This window comes from Lepisosteus platostomus, chromosome 1, assembly GCF_059453375.1.
Source record: "Lepisosteus platostomus isolate fLepPlt1 chromosome 1, fLepPlt1.hap1, whole genome shotgun sequence".
In the NCBI taxonomy this organism is placed as follows: domain Eukaryota; kingdom Metazoa; phylum Chordata; class Actinopteri; order Semionotiformes; family Lepisosteidae; genus Lepisosteus; species Lepisosteus platostomus.
Window position 1 is genome coordinate 14,966,937 of NC_142611.1, and position 13,620 is coordinate 14,980,556.

At 35.8% G+C, this 13,620-nt stretch overlaps 1 protein-coding gene across 2 annotated transcripts in view; it reads right to left on the reverse strand.

Moving 5' to 3' along the window:
* usp53a (ubiquitin specific peptidase 53a) overlaps positions 1–13,620 on the reverse strand; it is a 56,396-nt gene that overhangs the window by 10,421 nt on the left and 32,355 nt on the right. For both annotated transcript variants that reach the window (XM_088625487.1, XM_088625478.1), the window contains exons 10-14: positions 13,023–13,191; positions 10,564–10,725; positions 9,422–9,565; positions 6,003–6,717; positions 3,896–3,963 (exon numbers count right to left, since the gene is read on the reverse strand). In XM_088625487.1, coding sequence (XP_088481613.1) covers positions 3,896–3,963; positions 6,003–6,717; positions 9,422–9,565; positions 10,564–10,725; positions 13,023–13,191 — 1,258 coding nt within the window. The remainder of the gene's footprint in view (positions 1–3,895; positions 3,964–6,002; positions 6,718–9,421; positions 9,566–10,563; positions 10,726–13,022; positions 13,192–13,620) is intronic.

The following is a 13,620-nucleotide window of genomic DNA, read 5'->3' on the forward strand; positions in this document are numbered from 1 at the left end:
GTAAGAAACGCATTAATTCTCAAGGCAGAATAGCGCAAATCATGGCTTATTTTTGTCCATTTAAAATGTTTGTCTATCAAAACTACACCTACAGTTTTAGTATCTAGAGTTCTGCATTTCAGAGAATACCAGACTCTTTACATATCCACTGGCATGTAGATAAATCTAATTTGCAAAGGACCTAATGGATATTTTTGAAAGAGTTCAATCCCCTGCTCATTTATTCAAATTAATCGTGTAAGCTTAGAGACAAAACTCTAACAAAGCGTAATGTATTTTTCTCTGTTGTATGTATGTAAAATGCAAATAAAATCATCTTTAATAACTTTCTTCCTCTTGAACAAATCATTATAAATTGATCTGGATTAATTTTGAGGGTGTTGCTGCAAAGGGGTAAAAAGCTTTCACACCCATTCTGCAAGATGATATGCAAGGGCTTTCTGTTAATAAGGAGCACAGAAAATGGGCTGCTCAGTCGTAATTTCAACACAGTACACAGTACGTAGTTTCTCTATTTAGACATACGGAGGCAGCAGAGGTTTGAATAAACGGAGGCATGGCCTGCTGTCAAGAGCTACAGGCACACACGCTACAACACCAGGAGGCCTGCACACAGTGAATTCCAGGACTTTATAAATAGACACGTTATTTTTTCTTTTCTGCTGACCCACAGATCCATGCATGGCTAAAAGCTCAAGAGAGCCAATTGGGAATTTTGGCTCAAGGTTCATATGCACCTAAATATGGTTGAGGCAGGAAGCCTTTTTGCATGAAACACGAAGACCCTGCGTAAACTTAGTGTTAGGAAACGGGTGCGAACATGTTCCAAACAAATGAAACACTCATCTCCTATGAATTTTGCAGGGAGGGACCAGGAGGCCAATCGCAGCCAATTGGGTGACAATGATTTATAGTAGAATACCATGGCTTTTTTTCAACAGAGCAATATTTGTAAACTGTGACCTTTAAAGCTGTCTTTCTGGACATTGCCTTGCATGCAACAATTTAAGCACAGAGGGATCAAAGATTTTTCCAGAAACATATCCCAAAAAGGTCAAGGAACAAAATAAAACTCCACCTCATTCCAAGCAAACAAGAGCTTCCCTTTAAGTTAAACAGCTGTTTTGGAATTAAAACATTCTTGGACAAGGCTGTCTGTGTTCTGGTGACAGAAAAGCATACCCAATAAAACAACAGTATCCACAGACAATTTGATTATTTTATTAACACAGACAAGCTCCCTTGCAATACATAACATTAATAGCCTGATAGATTAATATTTTTGACGTTAAACCTACGTATGTAAGAAGTTCAGAACAGAATGACACTGAGCTTTTGTTTCACTGTGTTTAAAACAGTTTCAAGGTCTTTAATGGATACTGGGATCAACAGCCCCTTACACAGACAGCTCTGCCAGAATACCTAGTATGAACCCTCGCCAGATTGACTTAAAACAATTTGCTACAGCTCATCAATATGGGATGCAAGGGAAAGTCAACATGTACTAGAGAACTCAAAGCAAAAAACAACAGCTCTCATACTAAAGGAAAACAACTTCATAATAAAAGGAGGCTCCTTTTAAACAAAGTGCTGTCTGAAACAAAGTTTCAGTTCATTACTTAATTACCCCTGAAAAGAAGCACAACTGTGAAGAAGATTCAGAGAAAGAAAACCTTTGGTCACATGCAAAAAGTCATAAAATACAGACCATGACCAGACCAAAACCTTCGTAGTACTGCTATTACCTTAAGTTACACCTTCCATTAAAAACATGGCATATTGTGCTGAGATATTCTTTAAACCTACAGTACTTATTTAAAAGCAAATGTTATATCCATATGTTATGGCCAAATAACAAACCAAAAGCCTCCACCAGTTTTCCTTGGAGCCTGAGAGCATTTACAGTATGTCTGCTTTACTATATCTAGCTACACTGCAGATCAAAAAAAATATTTAAATTATTAAACACCATCCTTTCCACTCCACTACTTCAGCTCACAAGACTTACATAAATCACCTTCAATTATTCTTAGCTTAAATAGATTTCCCAGTGCTGACAAGAGAGAAATTACCCGTACTTAATATGTCTGCATCTTTCCTTCTCCCCCTAGTTTATTAAAACACTTTTATTGTAAAAAAAGGGGAAAGTATACAAACTTTTTCTAGTTTTTTCCTCATCTAAATGCCACCTCCTGACATCTGAGCTATTTCATTTTCCAGCTCAGTGAGCACAGCTGGCCTCCTCAACCAGTTTATCCTTTTCGTAAGGACATGTTACATGGATTTCATTTCTGGGAATTTGCAGTGGTTTTTAAATAGTAAATGCAGATTAGACTGCAGCGGCTGCTGTGCGATATTGTTTTGCAAGGCTGATTAACCAGACAGTTCACTCATTTGATAGAGCAGACAGAGCATAAGAAGGGTATACTGTGATATACCCATTTGCTGCTATTTCCTTCACATAATCTATTTCTATCCAGACTGACGTTATAAATAGAATCTGTGGATAGTTTTCTAGTTGGCTAGTAATCTTTTTTATGAATAGAACATTTCTAGTAATCTTCTTTTTAACTAGCAGTACACTGAAGAACAGTTGGTGAGGATTTGATACAGAGAATAACATTGTTCAGAAACGCATACATAAAGCATTAAAATAGTATACAGTTTAATTCTGTATGTATTTTATTTTAAGAAAGATTATTGATTTCTTCATACCACAGCAGTTTCAGAACATTTAAGTAAGGTGGTACATAATGGTATTATGTAGACAGTAATTATTAAAATCTGTCTTTCAGTACCACAGTAGATAAGGTATATTTACTGTACTGGTATGTCACTTGCATTTCTTGTGATCTTATCTGCTACACAGACAGGTACAGTACATGGCCTGTTTGATTCCCTACATTTGTCCTGCGAACAACACTTGACACGCTATGAACTTGTTTCAGACAAAATTATAACTTATGAAAACTTACTTCACAAAAGAAATAGCAAATTGTATCACCTACATTGAATATACCAGAATACAATTTTATTTGCTACTAGTCCTTATGACACTGTATCAGAATAATATTCTTGTTTAGTGTACTACCTAATGATGAAACGTTTCTTAAACATTGTAAGTTTCCATTTTTTAATAACCTAATTAGTAACAGCAAAAGGCATTCATGCACATATACATCGGCACAAGCAAAAAGAATGGACTGACAGAATGAAAGAGCATTGATTAATTGAAAAAAGCCATGTAATCCCACCAACCCAATGTGTTTTCTAGATTTTTAATATTTCCATGCACAATGTTGTAAAACACACTACATAAAATAAGCCTGAAGAAGGAATTACAGTAATTCCCAGTCCATTACAAATTCTGGAAACACCTGTGTAAACGATCTGCTTAGAAAGATTCCTCATATGTTGTTAATATTCCAGGTGAACCTCAGAAAAAGCTAAACAAAGTAAAAAGCTTTATTAAATAACATCTACTGTATGCTATGCAATATATATAAAAAAATACTGTATACAGTATTTGTTGTTTGGTGGGGAAATTTGTGGGAATAATAAACGCTATCATTTCCAGAAGCCATCAGTGATAACCTGTTTAAAGTTGCAAATAACCTAAATTTCCTTTAATCCAGGAATTCATCTTGCAGAAATGTTTTAAAATATTAAACTGTAGCTGCAGTTTGGGAGGACCAGTACATATAGCTCAATAACAGTTCCTTTGCTTGGCTACACAGGATAATGTCAAACCCAAGGTCACAGACACAACATTGTTCATTGTTATTACTTCCTTCTCCTACTTCAGTGCAAGCATAGGAGATGATGAAATGTGAAACTGCAGCATTATGCAACAGGATATTTCCAAGCAAGATCACAAAATTATCCCGTCACTTACCATAGGAAAAAGAGGAATGCAAGCTGTCGACCACTGATTCATCACATCTGTTGTGATGGAGCTGATCCCTAAGACAATATAAATAACTTTCAGTTTACTGAAGTAGGAAATAATGTAAATTAGCTTTTGAACTCAACCCTTTGGAAAATATTTTAAGCATTGTTTTAAGACCATGTTTCTTAAGAGATTATTTTTAACCTAAAACCTCTAATTAATAAACACAAAACAAACAAAAGTTACCGATTCACATATTGTAATGTGAAACCTTGCCTTGCTGTAACATGATGCTAATCTACAAATCTGTGAATCTACATACTCTTTTCAATCATTATTGTTGCTCAAAATGGTGTATACCAGAGCTATATAATTAAGGAACAGCATCTGGCAGACAGGAATGGCATCATACTTTATCATCTGTTCTCTGTTGGTAATGAGAAAAACACAGGCAGCTGCACGTCAATTAACAAAGGAAAAGTTTTACAAACTTAGAATTAATGTATTTTTTAATTACTATTGAATGGTCGATTACCTATACAGAGAACCACAGTTTAATTGAACTCAAACTTTGATTGTTTTTTTACATTTTTGGGCTTTGTTTTCCATATGGCCCACGGCTGTTGATGTGGTCCCAGAGAGGTAATTTATTATTTTGTGGCCAATTTGTAGTTTTCATTCCCATTGAGATGAAAGCAGTTTTGGTTACTTTGTTTGCTTTCATATTTTACAGAATACATGAAAAAGCACAGAGTGAAGCACTTATGCAGTTCCTTCGGATCACAGGAATTTTGCTTAAAAACCAAAACATGGCAAAAGGCAGAAACCTTTAATTTCTTACCATTATTTGTCCTTGTATGTATATAAATCCGACAAGGTCAATTGCTGCCTTTAACAGTACGCCTTCCCTTATTACTACTGTTTTATCATAGCAGATATTAGTTTATTACTTCAGTATTAGATTATTACAAATTGCAGAAAATAGGACTTCACTAATTATTGTGGCATAAAAATTCAAGTTAGACCATGTTAGGACATTTTAGCAGCCCGTACTGGATAATAATCAGCAATAAAAGAAAACAAGAAAAAAATATTTATCATATGATTCAATTGCAAACTGATCCGACTGTGATAAGCTGGTTTTTCAGGTAATGTATGGTAAATAGGTATTAGATCATACGTTAATATATATGAAATGAAACTTTTTGTTCACAGGTTGTTTTAGAAGAGAAAAACGCCTACGCAATTGTATGTTACACAACACACTTGGTATAATATATTTATATTTATAATTTATAATATATTTAAATTTTTCCATAATACAGAAAATGGAAAAAGCAATACACAAGTACAGATTTCATAGCAGATAAGATAAAAATGGAATTCCTAGGGCCCTACTTAAGCAAGGCAGTACAAAATGGGACTACAATTATTTCTATGGATACCCTGCCACACTTTATTCAATCAGATACAAGCTTTTTCTCATACTATTTTATCCACATTTGTCCCCTTTTGCAACATTTCCTAAAATGTTTAAAACCATTCAAAACCGGTTTTATAGATTTTATATTAATATCTTTATCTTACATCAAATAGGCAAGGGCATCCTGTTTTGCATCAATTTAAAAAGTGTCTATTTAGGACTTGAAACTGGAAGATGAAAAAAAAATATTATTTAGGTCGAAGAAAAACTTCATGATGCCGTTGGCATTACCCAATGCTGAAATATTTTCCCTTAGCTTATGGACAGTATTTTCCAAAATGTCTGTCACTATGGGAAATACTGTACACTTCTAGACATCCTTAATTTATAAGTAGGTAGCTGCGTCGGCATGCGTAGGCTACAAAGGAACAAGTAAAGGTTTATTCCATGCTAAAAAGAGAACAAAAGAAACACAGCTGAACGGTGTTTCTTTTCTTCTCTTTTCAGCATGGAATAAACCTTTACTTGTTCCTTTGCTCCTTAGGTTATTTCAGTCTCACTATTACACATTTAAATGAAGACAGCATTCAATAGAATTCGGTTCAATTCAAAATTTAAAATTCAATAAAAAGAATATCGCCAATTACTTTCCATCCTTTGAAACCCTTATACAAGGAAACAGTATCTTACCTTGATAACTGCACCTCTGGTATAGGCCTCAAGTCCTTAGAACTAAAGTTTTCCACAACAGGAGAATCAAGATTCGTAGATCCGTTGCTGAGCCTGTCACTGCTTTCGTACCCAGATTCTGTCCTCTGCATTTTCCAGGTGTCATTGCGGACCTTATTGTTTACCCCTCCCTTAGTCCTCTCTTTCTCTGCATGGACTTTCCCCTCAGACTCCAGAGAACTCTTACTTCCCGTCTCGTGCTTCTGCTCATCCTCGTAGATGGTCATCAGACTCTTCTGCTTGCGGTTCTCCTTGGGCCAGGAGGTGACATGCTCCTGGTCATAGTGGGTCCTGTCTCCCTGGTTTGGTGGCCTGCGCCTTGGGCTGTGCTGCCGCTTTTCCTGCCCACTAAAGACACTGTCCACGTTGAGCGTTTCCCGCATGGGTCTCCAGGCCTTGGGCTTGCTACGGCCTCCACTGTACTTCTCTTTGAAATCCTGACTGCTGTCAGTGTCGTAGCCATTATAGACGTCTTGCTTCATCTTGCTCTGTCCACTGGGGAGCCCTGGCAGGACTTGTACTCTATTAGCTGGCAGTCTGGGCTCATGAGCCCTACTTGGGGGGGCAATCTTATCGTTCCGTGAAGGACCTTTTCCTTGACTGCTGTACAGCCTTTGGTCTGTATTCTGCCTGAATCCATTTTCTGAAGAGGGGTATGTCTTGTCTGAAGGCATATCTGTAGGAAAAGGGACATCAGACACTGTTAACACAGAATCCTCTGCCTCTTTATTAAATTGGAAAAGTAATGATACAATAATTGCAAAAAAGGAAGAGTAGTGAGAGGACAGACTCCTAAATGCTGACTTTCCTGAGGAGAAAATGGAAAATTGCATTTCCATTTGGTGAAAATATTTGCATTACCATTGCTTCAACATACCGTACCACTCAAGATTCAGAGGGCATTCTATTATCTGATCAGTAAAGACACGATAAATCATCATGCACTGAACCGAATCTGATGCTCTGTTGCTTAAATGAAGTCCTCATGCTGCAGTTATGCGTGCAACAGATACAGAAGACCTAGCTGCGGACTTGTACTTGAATATGGTATATTAAGGGTGGGTGGCCTTAATGGACTTTATAGACTTGCTTGACAATAAACAGGATAATTTCGGAAGCCTCTATGGACGTTTTTTTTAAATAAAAGATTCCACGCTTAATCATTATACCATGCTCAGGAGATTGTTTTAGATGGTACTGACCACAATATCTACACAAAAACTTAGTAATGAACCATACAATAATTACAAGGGTGTTCTGTGTTGTCACTATACAGTATTTACCTAAAATTAGTAGCATTACCTGTACACCTAGTAGTGAATGAATTATATACCATTAATAAACCACAAATGGGATTTAGGCTCAACTTTGTATTCCACTGAAACACACAGAGTAGTTAGTGCATGTTACTCTTACCATTTTAAAATCAACTAGTTAAACTTGCTCAACAGAGCAAATAAACATGAACTGAATCAAATGAACTCACCAGAGAAATCATGCATCGGAATTACCATTATGTTACTTGTGTATTTTTATAATCCATTGCTTTCATTTAAAATATTTCACATAAGAGACCAAGTGCATTTTTTGTGAACCACACATTTCAAAAAAGAAAATCTATGTGAAGAAGCTACAACGAATCCCACATCTTAGTCTTACCCCCCAAAAATCTGAAATGGAAATACATTGATTTAATTCTATGCAAGAAATATGTAACTTTAAGCTGTTTATTTCCATATTTCAAGATTACATGGGTACATTCTCTTCTTTTCCTTTTCTATTCCTTTTTTTCTAGTCAATGACTTAATGCCCCATGGGTACGTTTCCCCTCAGGTCAGTCATTCTTGCTGTGTGACTGTTGCTGTAAAGAGGTCTTTCAAGGCTACTGACACAACAAATCAGGTCCTAGGTGGTTTTTGGCATAAAAAAAACAAGGTGTTTAGACTGTATAGCACACAAGAAATACCTTATAAAAGGCCGACACTGAACATGCCAGAACTATGACGCAATTGTGTTAAAGGGCTATGCTTTTGTGAAAGGAATGAGTACAATGAGAAGTCAGGAATGCAGTCTGACCTGATTTAATTCATTCCACGGTGGAACACTTGGTGACAGGGTTTAAAAGTTAGAAGTGCTTCCCACTTTGTCTTTCTTCTAGTGTAAATGAGTTCAAGAGTATCATGGTCTTGTCCAATATTTACATCATGTTAATGATGGAAAATGCATGGAATTTGCATAATACTTTTAGATAAAATAAGAATGGAAAGCTGCTGTTCCATTAGAAAACTATTTAAAATAGGTGGTGAGGGCATTTGCCGTAGTCCAAAGCAGAGTTGAGGGCATATTTAATTCTATCGTGTTTAAATTAACTCAATAGAAATAAAAAAAAACAGTTTTAAACATCTTCCCTACATAATAATAGCCAAAACTGGAAATGGCTGGTTGTAAGTTTATAAGATGTCCCTTGATCTTTCATACATTATTAACAACATTCATCGAGGTCTGAGGTGACCCTCGAACGTGTCTTTACTTAGTGACCTCAACTAAGACTGATTTTGTCAGAGCTGGACCAGAGGGACACTATGAACCCTAGAGCCAACCTGAACCTGAAACTGAACTACTGAAGCCAATCAGATAAGAAAACCTGGGACACAAACAAGGTCTCTACAGTTTGCTTGTCTCATGTCAGACAAGTGTCTTGTCACTACTTGGATTGGTTTATATCTGTGGGTTTTGAAATGTAATTTACTTCTCTTTATGCAATCACTGTTCTGCCACAGGCACTACTGACTGAGCTTGTTGTGCCTTTAGTAGACAGATGATGTTCCCTTCTCTGCCATTCTGCACTAATTAAAATAAAATAACTTACATAATCCATCTAATATAACACACAATGACCTTCCATAGATCGTTATTTGAATTCGTCACACCTTTCAATTTTCCCCGATTTAAAAGAAGCCTACACAAACTTCTGAAAACCTGATAAAGTTGTTGACGGCTTTTGCTCATTAAACCAAAACCTACGGTGCGATGTTTTAACTTTGGCAAAGCAAACAATATGTAGATATTTCATATGATTAACATGTCCCTGGTCTACTACGTGTCCTGTGTGTTTGCAATAAAAATGTTGAAATGTCATTAATATACAACAACAATTCTTACAGTTTTCACAAACATTTCCTATTTTCACAAATGTTCTGTAAGTGCTAAAAATTATTAATTTGCAAACTGTCAGCTTACCATGGCAGATCCACAAGGCTCAAACATCAGACCACTTAATGGGCAAGTTAGGCTTTGATGTACAATAACATGACACCTTGACTTCATACAAACAAGAGACTGAACTACAGGTCTTATTTCTTTCCAGGAACAACAAATACCTCTGTGTCTCCCAGACTCTTGCCTTCTCTGTCCCCTTTCAATCTCTTTCTTCTGCAAGTGAGTTCGGACCTCTCCTGCCTTCTGCGCCACCTCTCGGGAAATTTCTCTTAACTTGCTTTTTGGATCACCAGGCATGATTTTTACTGCAAATGCAAATATAACCATTTGATTTTAAGCATGACAGCTTTAAAGACCCCCCTCAATGCTTTCAACCAAGTGTTATGCATTGTCATTATATAAATGAAATGGAAGCACAGGAAAGAAAGAAACAGTTACATAATTACAGTTACATTAAGGTTTTTTTCCCCTGCAGTTTCATAAAGGTAGAAAGTTGTATCTGTGGCAGAGAATCAAATTCGTGCTGTGAAACATACTGTACCACAATACCTGAAATAGGCAATGTGAAAAATAAATTCTCAAGCCAATGAGGAATTAACATTAAATATAAAGTTACAAGATGACTTCTTTTTTTTCTGGGATTTATTTTTCCTGTGTAAAGTGTGGAAAGGCACACTTGATTTTATTTTTGTTTAGCAGCAAAATCATTGTTCATGGTATGTAAACGTGAGCAAATAATGTGCTTAAAAATGGTTGAAAAGTCAGTATTTTCCCAGAACCCTGAATGTGAAGTACTATGCAGTGCAAAAAATAATACATTTCCTGTTTAACTCCTTTCCCTAAAAAAGAGGATAGAAGCTACTATCAAAGAAAAAATAGCTTGTAATCTTTAAATAACTTTCTTTGCATCTCACTGATGAAAGTACCAGCCCAAAAAAGGTATGCATATGGCTGTTGAGGAACAAAAATAAAAAAATGAATTATTATGTGAAGGAAAACAATAAGAAAGTGAAGTAAAATAGTATATTTTCATACAATAAGAAATTACACAAAGAGACAAAATAAACCCACTATACAACCAGATACCCTGTAAGAAAGCATGCCAGTAAGAAATCCTTCCTTTTTTTTAACATCAGCCCTAAACCTACAGTACTTATAATATTTCTCAAGCAGACTGGGAGAACATCATATAAGATAGTAAAGCTATAGGCTTTCATGAGAATAGGAATGGATTACAATTCATACAAAATATTCCTGTGAACCAGCAAGACTTCATTCCACTATAGCCTGCGGCTTGCCTCACCTGGTCCTCGTCTACCACTTGTCTGGCCAGCACCTCTGATAAATCCTGAATTGGAAGACGGCTGCAGTTTCTGCTTGAAGCTGCTTTGGTTTGACAGTAGGGCACTGACATTCTCTTTTGTAAGCTCTAATTTCTTCGCTGCGGAAACTGGTACATCATGTACTGTAAAGCAAAAATAACATTTTTCATTAACGGCAGTACAGTGAGTTGCACGTCAAAGCCATTACTATTCTACAGAACTGTTGTTGTTGCTGGTTTTTTTCTGGAAAAAAGGTGCAGAGTATTCACATACAGAGAAAAAAAATCTAATTAAAAAACATCTTTACCATAGAAACACTTGAAATGTAATTAAGGGTTATAAACTATTTATTACAAAGGTGGACTAACATCATATAATCAGTATTAATCCTCTGTTCTTTGTGGCAGTATACAGTATTACACTTCATCATCTTAAAAGCACATCACTGCTGATGCTTAAGAAGGTACTCAGGAGATATATTCTGAAATATACCACAGTCTGCTCCTTTAACTACTTATATAAATCTGTATTATTTTAACTTAAATTTAAGAAAGTGGACTGATGAAGGAGGTAAATAACAAGAGACCACTGTTGCCTTGGTAACTTGGAGACCTTCCAAGCAGTGGAGTTAAGAGAAGATCATTAGAAAAGATAAAAGCTGAAATAAATCCCGCACTTTAATCCGAGACAGATATGTTTATCTGTTGTCGTCAACAACTCTTTATATTGTCACTTGGCAAACAGTGAAGAGTTTTGATCAGAGCTCTGTATGTAGGGGGGTTGATTTCATAAAACAGACCCCTTGGGTGGTGTTCCAAATTTTCCATAAAGAGAAACTTTCTGTTACAGTAGAAATTCAAAAACGTAACTAATAATTACCAGACAGTTCACTATAATTCAATATGAATTCATAAAAATAGAGATGATTATAAAAAAATACCATGCACAAAATATGATTAGCTCAAAAATAGCAAAAACAGAACAAACATTGCCCATGTTATAACCAAATTAAACATTTGTTTTATATTCTCTCCCTCGATCCAACAGAAGCAAATAAAAACTTCTCAGAAAAGCCAGACCTCGCAGTAACCACAGCAATCTGGGGCAGAACAGTTCCTAAAAGGTGCATTTGAGGACAGAGAGAGCGAGTTTAAACTTCAATGAAACACTTGTACACTGAACAGACACTATGTCTGAAGCAGTGATACAGTTCTTCTTAGCAGCCAGAATGTCCTCAAAACCACAAGTAAATCATAAATCAGAACTATAGCTGTTATGAATTCAGCAGATCTTCCTAAGAAAGAGTTACACTTTGCTAATTTAAGCAAGACTGAACTGAACCAGAACAGAGCTAGTAAAATACTCGGTGTTGGTACTGTATATATCCATTAATTACTGTATATGAAGGCCACTTTTGAAATCAGGATTTAAAGGAAGGAGAAAAACTAAAATTATCCAATTTAGATTAGAAGTGTAAAAAAAATATGATCAAATGATTTGAAGAAAGTTAATGGTTTTAATGGCTATGCCTGAATTATGGAAAAATATGTAGATTTTACTGATGTATATTTCATGTAAAATGATACTGATATATATATATTTCATAATATTATCAGATTGTCTAAAACATCTTCACTTTTATTACAACAAGTGAGTGTGGTTTAGCTCTGCTTTAACTGGTAAAATTGACTTTCTTGCTGTGAAAACATCGTTTTTCATGAATTGTAGGAAATGTGAAAAATTGCTAAAACTGTTTAAAAAATAGAGCTATCCAAATCGACTTGTGTAGGTGTGCATCACACTGTGACCGAAAACCTGTTCTGATTTTATTAGAACACCACTGTTTTGAGGAGGTGAATCTTTGGTTAAAGGAAGATGGGGTTTTTGTTTTCCTCTTTGGGTAAACTGTGGATAAACTGCTCACATAGAAAAGAAATGAGTTGGGCAGTCTGCCCACAGTGGAAAACCTAGATAGTTCTGAATTCACAGGAAGTGACCATTGCTTCACCAATGACCAAATAAAAACTGAGCAAATCTGAGCAATGACACTGCGTGTTTATAATTCCACATGTAACCCACACAGATATTTTTAGACTCCAAAATAAAGAAAGAATATTGTTCCACAGCTTTTTGGACAGTGTGGTTAGTCAGACCATCACTAAATAAAAATGGATACAGGAAACAACAGTCAACCAAAAACACGTAAAGGTACAAACAAATTCTTTGAAGTAGCAACTGCAATATAGCAAAAAAAATGGTTTCAAATGCCTGAAATGCTAGTTGTGTAGGATAATAGTGTTACCTTGAGTTATGCTGCAGTTAGAACAATGGGCAGCATATTGTACTGGCACTACTTGAAAAATGTCTGGTTTCATGACAATAACGTGGAGGCAAAAAGTTGAATTATTATGAAATGACATTAACAGGAAAGAACACTGACCTGAACCATCGCCATTGACTGAAGATTTGTAATGAGACCAAAGGGTGGTCTGTCTTGGGGCATCCTCTGTGGAGACTGCAGTTCCATCAGGATTGGAGTAGAAAAGGAGAAGGGGCTGGAAGTGGCCTCTTATGCATTTAGAAACCACATCTTTCCATTTTGAGCCAACCTAGTATCAAGAAAATTAAAAGGCATGAGAATGGGAAGAACCAAAGTACATCAGGAACAGGAAGGTGGAAGTTAAAGATGCCGTTTCTTACAATGAGAAGGTATACTATGCAGCTATTCTAGATCATCTAAAGGAAACAATCAATCAAATAGCTTTGCCGTTACCTTCAGTGCTTCAATTTGCTTATCCGTGTCATAAAATTAAGTTTGCTCTTTCCATTGAATACAATTATTTTTTTAATGAAACACTGAAGATATAACTATGCTCTTAAATGGGGTCAAATTAGAATATTCTAAAATGTCACTTCCCTTTTTCATAAGTTTTTAATATGAATTCTTATATATTTTGCACAAGTAGCACAGTGTTTGTGTCTTAAAAAGTCACTATGGGTAGTGACAAATAAATGGCATTTGTAGGGCAAATTGACAG